We start from the raw sequence: 19,087 nt of genomic DNA, 5'->3' as shown, positions 1-19,087 counted from the left end.
GCTTTATTTCAGAGCATTTTATAACTGTTTTGGAGGTGTTTTATGATCCAGGATTTCTTAAGGGAGGAAAAGTTGGAAATAACTGAGGACAGCTTAGAAACTTATCCTTATGAAAGGGGGATGGGATGGCTTTTGAATCTCTGTATTTTTGGTGGTACTTTTTTTTTTTTTTTTTGCATTTTTACAGAGGCCTTGGTCATTTTATAATGTAATTAAGTGATCATCACCTAGCCTTTTTCCAACTGGCTCATTTTCTGCCCCTTATTTTAGGTACCAACTCTTCTATCTTTTGGTATTCTCTGATTTCTCAAGTCGTCTTCCTGGTTTCTTATATAGGCTTGTCTTTCACCCCTTTAATTTAGCACTACCCAAACTGCTAAAATTCTGAGAAAGAGGGATTCTGTGGTCAAATGAGTTTGGGAAATACATTGTTAAGCCAAACCTAATAGCTTACTTTACTACAGGCCTTCTAGAACCTTCAGTATTCTAATGTGCATTGTGAACCTCTGAAAGGGAAATATAGCTTGTTAGTGTTTCCCCAATTAATTGATCATTGAACTTTTCCCAAAGAGCACCAAATCACACCTCTCATAACCCAGTTCATTACTCTTTAAATAAAAACTTCCAGTTCTTGTAAACTTTTCCTCACTGGAAGACATGGTATATGCGCTCTCAATACTAGGTTGTGAATTCTTTGAGGACAATTTCTTGAAGTATTTCCTGATCTCGTAATATATTGAAACTAGGGCATTCTTTCTCTCTTATAGTTCCTGGGATGGGCACAATGGATACCACTCAAGAGTTCATGTATGGCACAGTCTTGCTAAATAATCTGATTTAGCTTTGGGGATCTTTTTACCACACCTTCATTCAGCTACTTTTGATGCTTTATTGAAGGCTCTGGGCTAAGCACTGCTGGTGCTAAAAAGATGAGTAAAATCTAGTTACGCCTCACTGGAGAACATGTAGAGGCAATAAGTACACGATACAAAACACAAGTGCTAAACAAGAGGTACCAACTGCCTTGGGGTTCAGTGGAGAAACAATGATTGGGTGGCTAAGGGAGGAAGACACATGGCAAGAATCAGGAAAGATTTCTTGGAGGATGTATCATTTGGGATGGGCCTTAAATTAAAAAAAAAAAAATACAGACAGGATATAGAAGAGTACCATTATAGGTGGGGTGTGTATAGCATATGCACACAGGAAGGTCGGCGAGAGGGGCAGGTTCAACTGGTTCTGTCTGGCGGGATGCGTTCAGGAGAAGTTGTAGATGGGATATGACCAGTGCATGGATAATAAAAATAGAAAGAATACTTTAGGTGCCAATGTGAGTTGTGTTAATGCTGCTGTCCACATGGAGCCATTGAAGAATTTTTGAGTGGGAGGGTGATGTGAGGACCACTTGCTCCTCTACCATCCTTTGTGGTGTCTCCGAGCTCTAGTGCCTTTGGTTCTGTCCAGCTCTGCGACACAGAGAAACTTCAGCCAATGAATTAAACTTCCAGTCTCCTGACTTGCATATTGGGTACCTCCTGTCGTAGAGCTGTCCAGAGTACAACAGAAATCGTGGCGGCAGCCTCTAGTAAATGCGTATCCACTCTGTGGAGAATACTGTCAGAAGCCAGCATGCTGAGGAGGAAGTGTTCAGATGAAGAACACAGATGAGGTCAACCGTGGATTTAATGATAATACTTTGTGGAGTTATGATTTCAGCGTCTTAAAGAGGAAACGGGTAAAAAAAAAAGGATGGGTGCAGATAGTAAATTTTAGTGAGCCATGAGAATGGGATGTAGCTAGTGAGCCCGAAGAATTGACCGTAACCGGTCACTCCGTTCCAGGCAGGTCAGGATTCAGTTTGGCACGGGCGTGCAGTGAGGAGTGAAATCCAAAGAGCTGGAGTGTTGGTTGGAGGTGACCCACCTGGTGTAATGTTCAAAGGCCTATCCCTCCTGCTGTAACGTTGAAAGGCCGGACCCTCCTGGCTGTTGAGATGGGCCTGGAGAAACTGTGTGCTTAATGGCCTTAATGTTTTCTGTGACGTGGACTTTGAGGTCATCAGGGTAGTCGGGTGGGGGGAGGGAAGTACCCTTCGTGGGAGAGCTTGGAGGTCTGAGAAAGCGGGCGCCTGCTGGGGAATCGATAAAGGAAGCAGAGCGAAGCTCTGGTGTTTCGCCGTGGTGGGGGCAGGGCTCTCACTAACTTCTGCGGGCGCGCCGCAGGGTTCCGCTGCGCCGAGAACGCCTGAGGGTGGGCCCCCCTTAGCCCCCGCGGCCGCGGGCGGTAGCGCGCCCCGCTTCCCCGCACCGCAGGGCCTGCTCCGCACCGGCGAGCAGGGTGGAGCCGCGGCGCTCGGCCCGGCGGCTGCGGGATCTCGTCTTGCTCTTCCGCTTGCAGGTGTGCCCGGGGAAGGCGGGACTCGCAGGCGGGGGGCGCTTGCCATGCCCGGCCCGCAGCTCCCCGTCGCGGCCTCCAGCCCGCCGCCCCCGCGAAACGGCCCGCCGCAGCCCCTCTGAGGAGGAAGAAGAGGCGGCGGCGCATAAGGCGCCGCCCCCTTGGCGAGCTTCGCGACCTGGCGGCCTCCGCGGGACCCATGGCGGATTCGTCGCCCGCGCTGTCCCTGCGGGAAGGCGCTCCCCGGGCGCCCCGGCCCTCGGCCCCCTCGCCGCCGCCGCGCTCGCGCTCGGGCTCCGAGTCCGAGGAGGCCGAGCTGTCGCTGAGTCTGGCCCGCACCAAGACCCGCTCGTACGGCAGCACGGCCAGCGTGCGGGCGCCGCTGGGCGCCGGCGTCATCGAGCGCCATGTGGAGCACCGGGTCCGCGCCGGCGATACGCTGCAGGGCATCGCGCTCAAGTACGGAGTCACGGTGAGCAGGGCGCGCCGCGGCTGCGGGGCGGGGGCCGGGGGCCGGGCGGGGGCTCGGGGGCGGGGGCTCCGGGGCGGGGGCTCCGGGGCGGGGGCTCGGGGAAGGACCGGGGGCCGGGGGGTCGCGCGGGCGGCTCTCCGGCCCCTGGCGCTCGCCCACGGCGCGCTGAGGGCCGCCGCCGCGGTCGCAGAAGATGGTTCTGCGGCCAGAGGGGCAGGCCGCCCAGGCTCCCTCCCCAGGTAGGTGCACCGAGTTCTCGGCGTCCTGCCCGGACTCGGCGAGGCAGGCCAGAGCCAACCAGGGAGCCATGTTCACCCGAGTTTCAGTCCAGATCACACTGCCGTAGTGCATATTTACTCAGAGCCGAGCTGAGGTGTGGACTCGGGCAGAGAATTTTGTCTGTAAACAAGCGCGGAGACGAGTCAGGGGTGGTACAGTTGTTTCCGCAGGATGGTTCTGGTTTTATCGATGATGCTGCTTTATTTAGAAGTGAAATTACACCCCTGGGCTCACGGGCAACTGTGAATGTGACACCTGTCGCCAAGCAGCAGCCCAGAACTGGGGTCTAGGTGAGCTGGAGAGCTGTGTTTATTATAAATTTATAAGTGTGTGTGTCCTAGGTATATTGCATTACACCTCTGGGAAGAACATGGAAACCCGAGGGAGCATATTGTCTCATTAAAATTACTTATAATTAACTCTGAGCCATGTGATGGCCTTTTTACATTTGAGTTCTGTCTCAGTTTTAAATGTTCTTTCCTGAAACACCTTAGACACTGATGGGAAGAAAGGCGATCTTATCTGTATCTTTCTCTTAAAGTGAAACTCTTTCTGGCCCTTCACAGAATGACAGAGACTAATTTATTTTGCACCTTCAAGTTGGTACTGTATGTTTACCTGGCAGGTCTTATCATTTAAACATTTTGAGACCAGGAATCTTGCTGTGCAGGCATATACTGATATTATCATGCTTGGATAGTCCCTTTCCATCTGCCTGGGAGTTTCTAAAGTGAACGTAGAACTGCCATTGTTATGTACATCAATAAGGCCTGGTTTGGGTGAAGGCCAGAGGAAAGCAGAGTTGGGGCATATCAGTAACTACCTTCTGCTGAATGCCTGCTGTGTGCCAGGCATTACATTTGTCCTGTTCCATCCTGTTTTTATTCAATTTGGTTTTCCTAATGAGCCTTGAGGGTAGGTGTAATTAACTTTTTTACAGATGGGAAGAGGGGTGAGAGGTAAGGATATTATCTGAGTATGTTTTTTCATTGAGAACAGCTTGAGTTAGCACAGTGATAAGGCATTTGCTTTTATCTAGATATACTTCTGATTTCCACCCTTGTTTATATCCTAGTCTTATCAAGAGCTCTCTTAGCATCTTGGTTATTGAAAAAAGAAGGTCTCTTCTGTATGGTTTCTGTATGTCATACCTACTGGGCCAGGATGACTGTACCAGGAACCCATGATCTCTAGAGAAGTGTTATTTTCCTGGTGCCTACCCACAGCAGTCTCTCCAGGCCAGTGCCCTACTTGGCTGCGCCTGAGTGGCTTGGAACTCCTAAACATCTGCTCAGAGGGGCTCTCTATCTTTGATCAGATGCTTTCTAATCTATGTTTTTTCTCACTGTAGATCCTGTTACTCATAACCTTATCACCCTTTATGGTTAAGGTGTAAACTAGATTTTTCACTACTTTCAAAAAGACTTGATTTTAAGATGTTAAGCTCAAGTATAATGAATTGGGAACTATAATGTATGGCCACAGTCTCAACTGCAGCACTATTGATATTATGGGCCTTACATACATACTTACAGATTCTTTGTTGTGGGAGTCGTGCTGTGCATTGTAGGATGTTTAATAGCATCTCTGACCTCTGCCTTTTAGATGCCAGTAGGACCCCCACCCCCCATCGAGAGATTGCCAAGTGTTCCCTAGGAAGAAACTCACTCTTCATTGAGAACCACTGGTTTATTACATGTATATCATTTACTTTAGGTCCTGAACTATAGTTGATGAAATTTTTAGAGAGACTTCCACTGATTATGTAGAAACAGTAGAAGTGATCATTGTTACTGTAACAGTGAAGTGACATTAGTGCTTTAATTAATGGAGGCATTAATTAGATTTACTCATAGTAAATTGAGATTTTACGTGGGACCTAAAAAGGGAGAGAAGTTTTTTTCTTTCCCTGATTGAACAGAAAGAAGTTAAATTAGTTAAGTTTCTAATATTGACTGCCGAGGTCATAAGCATATTTAAATTATTGTTTAAAGGGCTCAGTCCCAAGGACCCAGAGATCATGACCTGAGCCAAAGGCGGATGCTTAACTGACTAAGCCAGCCAGGTTCCCCACCATCTTGAAATTTTTAATAGTTTCTGAACAAGGCCCCCATATTTGCACTTTTCACTGGGCCCTGCAAATTATGTAGGGCTGATCTTGGCTGTGTGACTTGCTCCCTCACTGCCTTCAAGTTCTTGTTTGCATGTCTCCTCCATGAGGTCTTCCTGACTACTCTCTGTCAAATTACAGCCCTCCCTCATACCCCCTTTCCCCTTCCCTGCCTTGTCTTCCCAACAGTATTTATTATTCATCCTATTTTTCTTTTTTCCCCACCTTCTATCTTTTTGGTGATACATTAGTGAATAAATAGAAATCCATGCCCTCATGGAACTTAAATCTTAGTGGAGACAGTAAGTAAACAAACGAAATATGTTACAGGTCAGGTATTGATAAGCAAAATGAAAGAAAATAAAGCAGGGAAAGGAGAGAAGGAGGGCTAGTGGAGGTGGCTATAATTTAAAATGGTGTGACCACAAAGACCTCACTGAGAAGGAGGCAAGGGGGTGGGGGGTGTGCAGATGTCTGTGAAGAACATTCCAGGCAGGAGAAATAGCAAGTGCTGCAAAGGCCCCGAGATGGGAGCATAATTGGCAAGTTCCAGGAATAGTGTACCTGGTGTTTACAATGTAATAGGGTATATTTGAACCAGATCACTTAGGGCTTTGAAGTCCATTGTAAGAACTTTGGCTCTTTCTCTGAGTGAGTTGCAAAGTGGAGGAATTTGAACAGAAGAATGACATGATCTGATTTATGCATTAAGAGGATCACTCTGGCTGCTGCTTTGAGAACAGGCTGTAGCCCAGGAAGTGCCAAGGCAGGGAGACCAGATAGGATAAAGGCTTTGTAATAATGCAGGTGAGAGGATGGCAGGCTGGACCAAAGCAGCAGAAAAGGAAGTGGTGGGAAGGGGTTGGATTCTAGATGATTTGTTGATACTATATATATACACTATATATTTTCTGCTTATTTGTTTACTATTTCATATGAGTATTTCTGCTGTAGAGATGGGCCCAGGCATCCAGAAGGCTTCTCTATAGGAAAGAAGAATGCAGATGTTGGAGAGCCTGGCCAGGCCTGACGCCTGGTGGACCGAGGTTGTTCGGCCAGTGCCTTAGAAAATATCTAAAGAACCTTTCCCACATCCCTTTTAAAGTCATTTTAGTTATTAATAACTAGCATTTATTATTATTTTTTTTACTTGGTTTTATTGAGCCTGGTTTGTTTGAGTCCTTGTGCTACATGCAGGGATTACAGGATGATACATGCTTTTCTCCTATTATTCATGATGAGTTTTGTCTACTGCTGATTTCCACTAGCCTGTAGCTACTCGAGAAGCCAGGTTGCTTGTCTAACTCATCTCTGTACATTCCTTGCCTAGCCCGAGTCTGGCACATGCAGGCCCTCCACATATGTATGGACCTAATCCGCAGGCCTGCCTGGAGTGAAGTCGCTGGGCCCTGGAGTTGAGCAGACCCTGAAAGACAGAGCCTGTGTAGGGGTTGAGTGACTGGATTTGCGAAGTATGATTTGAGGCTGGCTCTCAAGCCTACAGCAAGATTGGTGCTGGTTTTCTCCCCTTCTACTGGCAGGAAATCTTGACATTGAAATAAACATAGGTTTACTTTTGAGCATCTCTACCAAAGAGGCATTTGAGGAAGTGGTCTGGGAAACTGAAACTATTTGGGCTAAGGTGAGAAACTACTAAATACGATGTGGATCTCAGACTTGAATTTGCTTGGGCTGGAATTTCCCTGGCTGTGCCTATCTCTCCTGAGACTTAAGGTCCTTGCCCTAACCCAGTGTTCTAGATTTAGCTCTGATGTTTGTGGTGATCCTAGCTCCTCTCAGTTGGATGCAAACTTTGGGAGGAAGCTCATGGCTCCAGGCAGCCACTGTGAACTTTTTGTTTGGAAACCCTGAAAAAACATCTAGAGAACAGTATACAAACAAAAGTGAGCAGGAGGCAGTGAGGAGACCTATTATTTGCATTAACTTTTTCATTGTCTCTTTGCTTCCTCCTGGCAGCTTGCCTATCCTCTCCCCTCTCCAGAGGCCACCTTATTTCCAGTGCCCTTAATTACTTACTGTCCGGTTTTATTCCCAGAGTCTTCTCACTTTCTTCCAGTGAGCTGCTAAACCTAGTTGCTTCTTCACACTTCCCTGAACAGAAGTCACCTTGCTGAGACAAGGTGAAATGATTGTCATTTTAGGGACAAGGTTGTGCATTAGAAATGTAAGTATATGTACATCTTTTGTGTTCATAACTTTAGGCCCTTGCTGATAGAAATTGTTGATCCTTGCTGATCAAAGGCAAGAGAACCATAAATTAATAGTGCAACATATAATGAGAAGTATGGTAAAATGGCCTTTAGTAGGGTGCCTGGGTGGCTCAGTGGGTTAAGCCTCTGCCTTCAGCTCAGGTCATGATCTCAGAGTTCTGGGATCGAGTCCCACATCGGGCTCTCTGCTTGGCGGGGAGCCTGCTTCCTCCTCTCTCTCTCTCTCTCTCTCTACTCTCTCTCTCTCTCTCTGTGCCTACTTGTGATCTCTCTCTGTCAAATAAATAAAATCTTAAAAAATGGCCTTTAGTAGCTTGGGATTTAATAGATTCTCACGTATTCTTTTTTATTATTTTATTTTATTTTATTTTTAGTGGGGAGGGACAGAGGGAGAATCCCAAGAATCCTCATGTTTTCTTTTTTATAAAACAATTTTGGGGTGCCTGGGTGGCTCAGTCAGTAAAGCCTCTGCCTTACACTCAGGTTATGATCTCAGGGTCCTAGGATGGAGCCCCACGTCCAAATCCCTGCTAGGCAGGGAGTCTGCTTCTCACCTCCCCGCCATGCTCTCTCTCTCTCAAATAAATAAAATCTTTAAAAAAACCCAAAAAACAGTTTCACTGACATATAATTTACATACCACAAAATTCACCCATTCTAAGTGTACAATTCAAGGACTTTTAGTGAGTTTATAGAGTTGTGCAGTCATCACCACAATCCAGTTTTAGAACAGTGCCATCACTCTGAAAAGATCCCTGTGCCACTGACCTTACTTCTGTTTCCTTCTCTAGCCCCAGGCAGCCCCCAGATATACATTATAATCTATAGATTTGCCTTTTCTGGGCATTTCATATAAATGGAATCTCATATTTCTTCTGAGATAGTGTGGGAAAGAAGTAAACCCTTTTCCCTATTAGCACATGGCAGTGAAGGAATCCGATTGCCACCAACACCTAGGACTTAAGAGTGAGAGTAAGACAGTGGTGCGACTGGTGAATCTAGCACTTACTGGAAAAGGACCTTGAGAGAGTCCTTTCATATGTAAGTCTTTAGTTTTCTGTAAAATAATAATCAAATGAAAGTTGTATGTATGTATGAATATATTCTATAAGCCACACAGTGCTGGGTAAATGTTAGTTATTATGTATCCTGAAATGTGGTTGGAAAGGTTTGTCTTTCTTAAGGAATGGAGAGGTAGAAACAGAAATTCTGAACGCTGTTTTCACTGTTAGGCTAGTGGCTTGATGAGGCTGAACAGAGTAGCCTTTGTGGAAGGTTCCTGGCTGTGCCCAGCAGCTGCTGTTGAGATACTTTTATAAGGGGAAGTTTTGTGAGTTCCCTCCAGACTCAGTTCACCTTCACAAAATGTATTTACGGGGGAATCATTGTAAAGAAGTTGTTTTTAACTTATCAGTGGTGCTCATTCTACCTAATGTCATGATGGTTGATCTTGTGGCCATCTTGTTAGCTCTTAATTATTCTGTAATCTGTTTCTTGGGGACCAGTCAATTTGACTGAATCATGCTATTCAATCCTGATTGAGAGAGACTTTTTTTTTTTTTTTTTAAAGATTTTTTAAATTTATTTGACAGAGATCACAAGTGGGCAGAGAGGCAGGCAGAGGGAAGCAGGCTCCCCGATGAGCAGAGAGCCCGATGCGGGGCTCGATCCCAGGACCCTGGGATCATGACCTGAGCCGAAGGCAGAGGCTTTAACCCACTGAGCCACCCAGGCGCCCCAGAGAGAGACTTTTGAAATGAAAACAATTCAATTGCTATACCTACCTCTTATTTGTCTGCCTACAAGAAATAGAGGGTAGTTCTGTGTCACTCTAAAAAGGTCATACTTTCTATTCTCAACATTAATTGGGTGTTAGGAAATGTTGGACAGAGGGGTGGGAGAAATAGGTGAACTTTTTTTTTTGTTTGAATAAATTGAATAATAGTTTTTTAAAAAGGCCCAAGGAGTTGGGTTCTGTTTTGGTTTTGGGTTTCAGTTTCCCCAAAAGTAATCCATTCTCCACCATCCACCCAAGGCCTGGTATGATCCAACATTGTTTTAGAAGGATAACTATAGCGGTGCCTGGGTGGCTCAGCTCGTTAAGCGAGTACTGTTGGCTCAGGTCTTGATCCCTGGGTTCTGGGCCCAAGCCCCATATCGGGCTTCCTGCTCAGAGTGGAGCCTGTTTCTCTCTCTCCCTCTGTATTCTGCTCCCCCTGCTTGTGCTCTCCTGCTCTCTCTCCCTCTGTCAAATAAATAAATAAAAATCTTTTTTTCTTTCTTTTTTTTTTTTTAACAGAAGGATAAATCTAGCAATAGAGTGGAGGAAAGAGTATATATTGGGGAGGATGGAGGAAAGGGATCATAATGTCTTCTAAGAGTTCTAATGTACTGTTCCCTGCTTTATGTGTTCCTAACACAAACCAGGTCTGCTTTGGGACTGTGCCAGAAAACTGCAATTTCAAAGCCTGTAACAAATCAAATCCTTGTGATATCCAAAACTTGAAGCAGCTGTAGTTATTCTGTGTGTGTTTTTAACAACAAAACTTGATGGCCTTCTGTAACAATGGCAGTTAAGCGTGCTAGAATTAGAACACACTGGGACATTGACCATTCACGTAATCACTGAGCCTTGGGAATGGTGGACTTCCAGGGTTAAGAGCCTCAGTGTTTAAGTTATTTCTGTAGCTCCTGACAAGTGTGTGCGTGCACTGGATGAGATTTAATGAGGGCACCTCTTTATTTCTCCAGGAAGCTCATTCATTTACGGAAGAACTCTGCTAGACACCGCCTCCTCTTATTGAAAAATTTTAACTTTTTTTTTCCTGAGAGAGAGAAAGAGAGAGAGAGAAGGGGGGAGGGGCAGAGGGAGAAGGAGAGAGAGAATCCTAAGCAGGCTCCACAGTGCCCAGCACAGAGCCCCACACAGGGCTCAATCTCATGACCCTGAGATCATGACCTGAGCCAAAACCAAGAATCATATGCTTAACCTACTAAGTCACCCAGTTGACCTGAAAGATTGCAACTTTTAACAGGATCTTTCAACACCAGGTTTCTAGTTCTAAATCTAGGAGACAAAAGTTCAGAGGAATTTCAAACTTTCACAGGACAGCATCTGAACTACTTCTGTCCTTGTGTAAATAAATAAGTAATAAAATAAAAATTGGGTATTAGGAAGTGTTGAACAGAGGGCAGGTGGGGAAGTTACAGAGTTTTCCAGCTCTTCCCTTGGGTTGGTTCATGACTTTTCTTAGCTTTATGTGAGGTGGCATTCCCAGAGCATTAGACCCATCTATGTTCAGATAAAAGTGTAAAACTTTCCTAAAACATCATTTCACTGTTTGGGATTATCTCGTTTCTTATCTGTGCTGGTGAGGTTTTCTCCATGACTAGGCTTCCTGTTTCCACTAGTGCCTCTTTCTTGCTAATCCATTTTCCACAAAGCTGCCGGAATGATCTGTAACTGTAATCAGATTGCGTTGCTCCCTTTCTTCACCCTCCAGTGGCTTCTCATCACATCTGAAATAAAAACCAATTTTGGGGACTCCTGGGTGGCTTGGATGGTTGGGTGTCTGACTCTTGATTTCAGCTCAGGTCATAATCTTGGGGTCCTGGGATTGTGCCCAGAGTCATGCTCCAAGCTCAGCAGGAAGTCTGCTTTGGATTCTCTCTCCCTCTGCCCCTCCCCACCCTCATGCATGTACACCTCTCTTTCTCTCTCTCTCTCTCTCCTCCCCATCCAGCTTTCTAAAATAAATAAATAAAATCCTAAAAAATAAATAAATAAAATAAAATCTTTTTTTTTTTCTTTTTTACCATGGCATCCAAGGCCCTATGTGGTCTAGAGTTTTGTTCATTACTCCCTATATACTTCAGCCACACTATTTTTTTTTTTTTCTTCCCTGTGCTGGGGTCTTGCATCTGCTCTTTCTCACTGGAATGCTGCTTCCCTCCCTCCCCCCGGCACCTGGCTTTTTTGCATGACTGATTTATTCCTTAACTTTACTATAAGTCCAGAGTTTGCAGCCTGTTCTGTAGGTTCAAGCCACCACTTGTAAAGGAAAATAAGTTAAGATCAAATTTATCACTTTTGCTGGGTGGCGGGGGACAATATAGAGCTCACACACCTCAGGGCAGTGACAACATAAGAGGCTAATTATCTGGGCTTGGTTTGGTGAAATTTTTTTTTATATTTTCTTACTTTGTAGGAGAAATATTTTTTATTGTAAGAAGTTCCTACCTCCTTCCTTCTCATTTGCTAAATACATGTTAGAATCTGCCCTTACTTGTTATTTTCTCACTGTTAAGCAAATTTAATAACAAGATAGCAGCTATTATCATTATCATTTTGGAGGGTTTCCTGGGGGCTATGCATTATCCTATTATCCTAAATACATGAGTTAATTCGTGTAACCCTGATAATGACATTGTGTGGAAGGTACTAATATCCTTACTTTACAGGAAATAAAACAGAATAGTGAATGATTAGAAAGTGGCAAAGCCAGGATTTGAACCCAGAAAGTATGGCCCTGGAGCCCTTGTTTCAAACTACATTGTATTAGACTCATTTCATCTTCAAACTCAGATCTACCAGTCCTTAGGTAGGTAGGTCCCCACGTTGATGCTATGTCTGGATATCCCGTCTAGTCTATAGGGTGAATGTACACCTTAAGTGCTTGCTGATGACACCGAGATGGAGACAGCGTAGTCTCTGACTTCAGGAAGCTCATAGGCTAAAGAGGCAGTTCTATGGGTGAAACAATGGGCCGATCACAAGAACTAGGGAATCCTGCCCTTCATTCCCTGTGCTCCTTGACCACACCCAGCTGTTGACTCAGTCGCCTCTTCTTGTGGTCCCTGTCATTGGCCATTCACCTAGCTGTGGTGGGCTGTCTTGTTTTGAATGATAGATGTATGGGTCAGGGTTCTGACAGGAAACAGATAGTGGGCATGGGGGGTGTGGCCGAAGAGAATTTCCTGAAGGAACATTTACAGAAGTATGAGCAGGGTTGAGGGAGCCAACAAGGGATGGTGAAGCACCTGAGACTAGCAACAGCAGGAAGACATTACCCCAAGGCTTGAAGGGCAAGAAGAAGACATGGTGTACCCCACATGAGGAGGGCTGGAGCCTTGGATGAGGGAATGGTTTCCTGGCAGCAACTCTGCTACAGAAGAGTGCAGCCCTTGGAGTCATGGTGCTGTATCTTTCTGCTGATGACTTCCTTTGGAACATCCACTGGAATTCCAAGGACAAGGGGGCTTAGGTAAAGCAGTTTTTAAGAGGTCAGCCTCCCGGGTTCAGAACAGGCTCAAGAAGAGCTGGGGATGGATTGGGTGGGGGGATGGATTGAAAGGGAGAATCACTAACACAACTGATGACTCACAGTCCCTTTCTGGTTACTTCCCTGAGTTCATCTTTTTTTTTTTTTTTTTTTTTTTTTTAATATTTATTTACTTATTTATTAGAGAGAGAGTGAGAGCACAAGCCAGGGGGAGAGGCAGAGGAGATCACACTCTCCGCTGAACAGGGAGCCTGACATGGGGCTTGATCCTAGGACCTTGGGATCATGATCTGAGCCCAAGGCAGACACTTAACCAACTTTATACCTATTCCTCTGACCTGTTTTGTTGTTGTTGTTTTAAGATTTTATTTATTTGACAGAGAGAGACACAGTGAGAGAGGGAACACAAGCAGGGGGAATAGGAGAGGGAGAAGCAGGCTTCCGGCTGGGCAGGGAGCCCAATACAGGGCTTGATCCCAGGACCCTGGGATCATGACCTGAGCCGAAGACAGATGCCCAATGACTGAGCCACTCAGGTGTCCCTCCTCTGACCTGTTTTAATTAATTCATCCATCCATCTTTCCATCCTTCTATCCTAAGCACTTACTCCTAAGCACTTACTGTGTACCAGGTCTTTGTTACCCCCAGGGAAGATATAGAAATAAAAGTGCTTGTCCTGAAGGAATTCACAGTTTATGCTTGATATTCTCAGCCCTGCCTCAGCACTCAGATCTGGTGTTCCTGTCAGTTTCTGTCCCCCATCATTATTGTCAGAAAATTATAGGCCCCTGCCAATAAGCATTTCGAAGGGCACTGTATCAAGGAAGGTTCTTTGACTTACAAGTGACAGAAGACCTAACTCAGATTAGCTTAAGCAAAAAACAAAAACAAACAAAAAATGGTGTTTATTGGGTCATGGAACTGAAAGGCCCTAGGGAATTCTGGCTTTAGGCTTTGCTTCAGAGGACTGATTGCTCTCCTTCCAGATGGCCTCAGGTTCCGTGAGGTGGAAGGATGGCAGCTCTTTCCAGCAGAAAAAATACAGGATCCCCCCCCCACCCCCCCACCCCCAGACCCAGCAAAAGTCTGCCTCTGTCTTTGAATTGTGGGACTGTGACCTATCATGAAAGCCAGGACATTGTGACACTCCAAAGGGCAAGAATGAGTCATATGCTCCCCTTGGAGTGTGTGTGTGGGGGGGTTGTTCAGTGCCATTGGAAGCCCACATACTAAGATGGAGGAGGTAGATGCTAGCTGGTAAAAAAACTAAAATAAAATAAATAAGGGGTGTTAAAGGCAGAGTAGAATACACCTGAACCTGTTATGATAAGGTATTCAAGTTATTTATATCTCTTAAATAAAAGCCTGACCAGATCAGAGATACTTAGGATTTTCAGATTTTAATTTTGTCTCCTAAATGCACTGGCCTATTCATGCCTTTCTTCTTCACCCTTACCTTCTCTCCTTTAATCAGAAGCTAGAACACAAAAGACTACCCCACTCCACACAAAATATACTTTAATGTAGTATCTTTAAAAGAAAAAAAAAAAAAGCTTTATGTGTACCATTTGTGTAGACTCAACTTTTATAGTAAGAAATCAGGAGATATAGGGTTCATTTAGTGATTGACTCGTTTTTCAGGCTCTTTGATGTAGAATTTAATTTTTTCACTCACAATTTGGCATTAAAGGATCCCATAATTTGGTCCCATTAGTCATGCACTTTTATCCTGCTGTTGTAGGGACTTCAGAGTCCGACAGAAATCCTAGCTCATGGGGAGCCTGGGTGGCTCAGTGGGTTATACCCTCTGCCTTCAGCTCAGGTCATGATCTCAGGGTCCTGGGATCGAGCCCCGCATCGGTCGCTCTACTCAGCAGGGAACCTGCTTCCCCCTCTCTCTGTCTGCCTCTCTGCCTACTTGTGATCTCTGTCAATAAATAAATAAATAAATAAAATCTTAAAAAAAAAGGAAATCCCAGATCACACATTTATTTTTTATTTTTTTAAATTTTATTTATTTGAGAGAGAGAGTGTGTGCACAGGAGCATGAGGGGAGAAGGGTTGAGAGCCAAGGAGAAGCAGGTTTTCCGCTGAGTTGGGAGCCCACGGCAGTGCTTGATTCTAGGACCCTGAGATCCCAACCTGAGCCGAAAGACTCTTAACCAACTGAGCCCCCCAGGCGCCCCTCCAGCTCACACATTTCAAGAGCCTTAGGCACTTGGTCAAATCTGTCATCTGTTGTGTGCCTTAACTACTTCACTGGAAAATAGAGAGTAGTGTCATCTGCTGTCAGGGGCTCTGCTCAGTATTCTTTCTCTCAGAGACATCCTGTCTGTCTCTGTGTCTGTCTGCCTGCTTACCTACCTACCTACCTCTCCGTCTGCTCTGTGCGAGTGTGTGTACACACCCCCGTGAAGGGTGGGCGACACCTATTTGACACACATGGAGGTGGTTGGTGTCGGTGGAGCTGGGGTTTGAAACCAGGTCTGTCAGGTTCCCAAGCCTGTGCGCTCAGCTCAGCAATCTTTCCAAACCGTCTCGGTTCCCTGCCTCACCGGACCGGACTGTGCAGAGACTGAGCGGGTGCAGGGCCCGTGCAGAGCCCAGCACAGGACAGTATCCGGCTGGAAGCCTGGAGGTCGGCAGGCCCCAGGTTCTGCAGCGGACTCGCAGCGCTATGTACTTGGGCATGCCAGTCACCCCTCTGGAGTCTCCATTGCTTCGTTTGCAAAAAGAAGATGACAGTGTCTGGATGGCAGAACTGTTGTGGTGGTTACATGAGACCCTGTGTAGATTCCATTCTCCCTTCCCACCCCCGCCGCCCATCCCCATGGCTGAGGTCTGCAGGAGGCATCCGCAGGCTAGGAAAGAGTTTGTGGGGTGGGTAGTAACTATTAAATTCTAGCTTCTTCGTTGCCAATGTATGATCCTTCCATGGTCCGTAGTCTCTCTTACTTTTTTCCTTTTATTTGTAAAGTGGATCTTCAAATGCCTGCTCCTTGGGTGGAAATAGGACATAGTGTATGTAATACATTCCCCACCTCCTTTCCTTACCTGTACCACTTTTACCTGTTCTTCAAGGTCCATGTAAAGTCAAAAGAATCAAAATCAGAACCCCACCTTGTCTGTGAGGCCTTTCCTAATGCCCACAGTCCCAGTCCACACCATTCTTGCAAATGCTTGTATTTATCCCTGTATCAGCTCCTGTTTCCGTTATATTTACCAGACACAATTCCAGAGACCCCAGAAGCACTCTGTAAGTAAAAGAATAGTACTCGTTTTTTTTAAAAAATCAAATAACAGAAATGTTAAAACACGAATAGAAATTATTAGATGAGCTAAAAGTTCCACATTCTTTAACTTCAGGGATTTAGGCTGCTTGGTAAAAGCTGCCTTGTAGGGCAAATATTATAGTGGGGGGAAAATGAGTCTTTCCTTTTTAAAAGTGGCAAACAATTTCCTGACTACTCTTGAAATAACCAGGAGTACCTGGGGAAGTGACTAAACCCAAATTAAGACTCTCAAATCCAGAGAAAGCGTTGCACATATTCTAAACCTGGATAGTTTTAGTTCTGTTTATGTAATAAACCTTACTAATGGATTTACTTATATCTAACTCTGTGTTTCCTTTTTTATATTTTAGATGGAACAGATTAAAAGGGCAAATAAACTGTTTACCAATGATTGTATATTTCTGAAGAAAACTTTGAACATCCCAGTTATATCAGAGAAGCCTTTGTTGTTTAATGGACTTAACTCAATAGATTCTCCAGAAAGTGAAACTGTTGGTAGCAGTTTTTCTCATGAAGAAGAGCCCGTAGCAGCTGGGGAAGACCTTTCTCCTCCCAGTCCTCAAGAATCTGATGTTCAGCCTGTACAGCCTGAAGAAGTGTCAGCTAGAGATTTCCTGCAGAGACTAGACTTGCAGATTAAGTTATCAACACAGGCAGCCAAGAAACTAAAAGAAGAGAGCAGGTAAAAATATGTTGGTAAAATGTCAGAGGTTGAATAAATTACTCTTACGATGTCCTTGCTTGGCTAAGTTTTGTTGTGTTTTGTTTTCTCTCTTTGCTCTTCTCTTTCCTTTTTTTCCTTTTGCTTTAAAAACTATATTTCAGGGGTAACTGGGTGGCTCAGTCAGTCAAGCGTCTGCCTTCCGCTCAGTTCATCCCGGGTCGTGGGATCGAGTTCCACATAAGGCTCCCTGCTCGGCCGGGAGCCTGCTTCTCCCTTTCCCTCTGCCTGCCACTTCACCTGCTTGTGCTCTCTCTCTCTTTCTCTGTCAAATAAATAAATGAAATCTTTAAAAAAAATAAAAATAAATTAAAAACTATTTTAATTCTAGAAAGTGATTTTCGATATGTGAGGTGTAAAAAGAGCTCCTGCATTCTGCATAGGGCGTTATCTGTTGCAGTATACTTGCTTTTGTCCCTGTTATTTATTATAAGAAGTTTGCTGCTCTGCTTTAGTAGCGTTAACTATCCAGCAAGCAATTCTGGATAGCAGCCAAGCGGAAACATCTAGTTTATCCCATCAAAGGAAGGACTGCCCTGGGAAGGGCAGCTCCTTGTGAAATACTGATCCTAATGTAATTTGTCAAAGACATTGTCCATTATTTGTTACTGGGTGTTTTTCATGTGAGCTGTTTTCTTTGTTCTTTAATTTGGTACTCGGGCAAATCTTTCTCTCTCCTACAGAATTGGTTTTCTTTTTCCTTTATGAATCCAAGAATGGCACAAGCTATTGTGTTTCCTTTTTAACCCTGGCTCCAGGAAGCTAACAACTAAAACTGATGTTCAGTTCAACTACTACAGTATTTCTTATGGTTAATATATTCGTACTGTTCTCCTTTCCTTAGTCCTGATTTTCTATTTCTATCTAACTCATCTTATTGTGTGTATGCTTTTTTGTTGTAGGCACATCGAGTCCTTTTGAGGAAAAGGTGAAATATAAAAAATATAAACAAATATGAATATAATCATTTTATAATTTAAAATGTTTTATTTAAATGGAATAGAAAAATGTAAATATATAAGAATAGATAAATATTTTTTTACAAGTACCCTTCTTTATTCCAATAACTGAGATGCCAATGAAATGCAGATAATAAGGTCCATCCTAATGAGTATTTGCATCGCATATAACTTCCAGACATGCACAATATTATAATTGATATACAAAATATTTTAAATTGATATACCCTTCTTTGGCAAATGGATATTAACCTATATAATAAGTATGTATATTAGTTTTTTGAATATCATTTTTAAGCACTGATTTATACTGAATGTATTTTTTTCAGAGATGAAGAAAGCCCCTATGCAGCTTCCCTCTATCACAGTTAGATGATCGGGGTGATCAGCTAACCTGGATTAAGAGATAGCTGGATCATAAGGAAACCAACAACCGAAGATTCGAAAGCGTGCATCGTTAAATCGCAACTTAGTAGGTCCACCTCCTGCAGTTGCACTGACATCATTATTTCCCTCTGGCTTTCTATAATTCTAAGTCCCTATTACGGCATGAAAGCAAAATTGTATCTTAAAGCTCATCACTTTTGTAGGTGATGGTAGTTTTTAGACTAGTTTTGTAAATACTAGTTAACATAAAGCATCAAAGACTATCTACATCTTCAAGCTGAAAACAATGTTGATCTTCTGAGAAATCCTAATTATGTGACATACATGGTTGCTGTTGAAGTGATGCTGATTTTGCTATGTGTTTATAACTTAAGTGCTATATATTTCGATATGCATTACATATTCTGTATTAATATAAAGAACCAAATTTTGTCTGCTATTTTGTAAAAATAAACTACAAAAGCCTGAATGAGAAAATAAACTATGTTTTCATATTTGAGTCTTTGTTTTTTTTCAACAAATGGAAACATAAAATTGATTTTTAAATTGTTTTTGAAATGGTGACAGCTTCTCCGTTTTAAATGCTTTTATTATTATAACTGGAATTTTGAAAAAGTTTCAGTAATGTAAAAGCAAATCAACTATGGGTATTAGTAACCTTTACATTTTCATAATATTTTTCCTGATTTGTTTGAGATATGGTATAAACATAGAATATAATGAGAAGGAGAAATTAAAAATGCCATGCTCTTGACACATTGGTGAATTCTAGTTTAGATTTCATTATGTCACTTTATAGAGTGTTTCATAGTCACTGTGTTCATTTGAATTGAGGATTAAGTTTTTATTCACATAATTTGTCTTTTATCATATGTACAGGTTACAGCCATAAATCTTAAGCAAAATATTACTTAGAGTTAAACTCTTTTTGGTCTCAGTTTTTATTCAAATACCAGGTT

The 19,087-nt window shown here is 43.7% G+C and overlaps 1 protein-coding gene across 3 annotated transcripts; it reads left to right on the top strand.

Moving 5' to 3' along the window:
* The first annotated feature begins 2,537 nt into the window (after positions 1 to 2,537).
* On the top strand, positions 2,538 to 18,622 carry LOC111161988 (LysM domain containing 2). 3 transcript variants are annotated; one of them, XM_022526118.1, is made up of 3 exons: positions 2,538 to 2,866; positions 16,412 to 16,743; positions 18,071 to 18,622. In XM_022526118.1, exons 1-3 carry the CDS (start codon positions 2,594 to 2,596, stop codon positions 18,111 to 18,113), a joined length of 648 nt encoding a protein of 215 aa, XP_022381826.1. In that variant the 5' UTR covers positions 2,538 to 2,593; the 3' UTR covers positions 18,114 to 18,622. The 3 variants fall into 3 exon arrangements, with proteins under 3 accessions (XP_022381826.1, XP_022381839.1, XP_022381832.1); XM_022526131.1 differs by having other exon boundaries at positions 2,846 to 2,853; XM_022526124.1 differs by lacking the exon at positions 2,538 to 2,866 and adding an exon at positions 3,086 to 3,105.
* The last annotated feature ends 465 nt before the right edge of the window (positions 18,623 to 19,087 follow it).

The sequence above is a fragment of the Enhydra lutris genome, unplaced genomic scaffold, assembly GCF_002288905.1.
Source record: "Enhydra lutris kenyoni isolate GAN:26980312 unplaced genomic scaffold, ASM228890v2 scaffoldscaffold4, whole genome shotgun sequence".
NCBI lineage: Eukaryota > Metazoa > Chordata > Mammalia > Carnivora > Mustelidae > Enhydra > Enhydra lutris.
Note: the sequence above shows the minus strand (reverse complement) of the source record. Positions and strands in the feature narration are given on the sequence as shown.

Coding starts and splice junctions, on each gene's coding strand:
- LOC111161988 (XM_022526118.1), top strand. CDS start 2,594: ATGGCGGATTCGTCGCCCGCGCTGTCCCTGCGGGAAGGCGCTCCCCGG. Junction 2,867..16,411: donor CGCTCAAGTACGGAGTCACG/GTGAGCAGGGCG, acceptor TTTATATTTTAG/ATGGAACAGATTAAAAGGGC. Junction 16,744..18,070: donor AAACTAAAAGAAGAGAGCAG/GTAAAAATATGT, acceptor TATTTTTTTCAG/AGATGAAGAAAGCCCCTATG.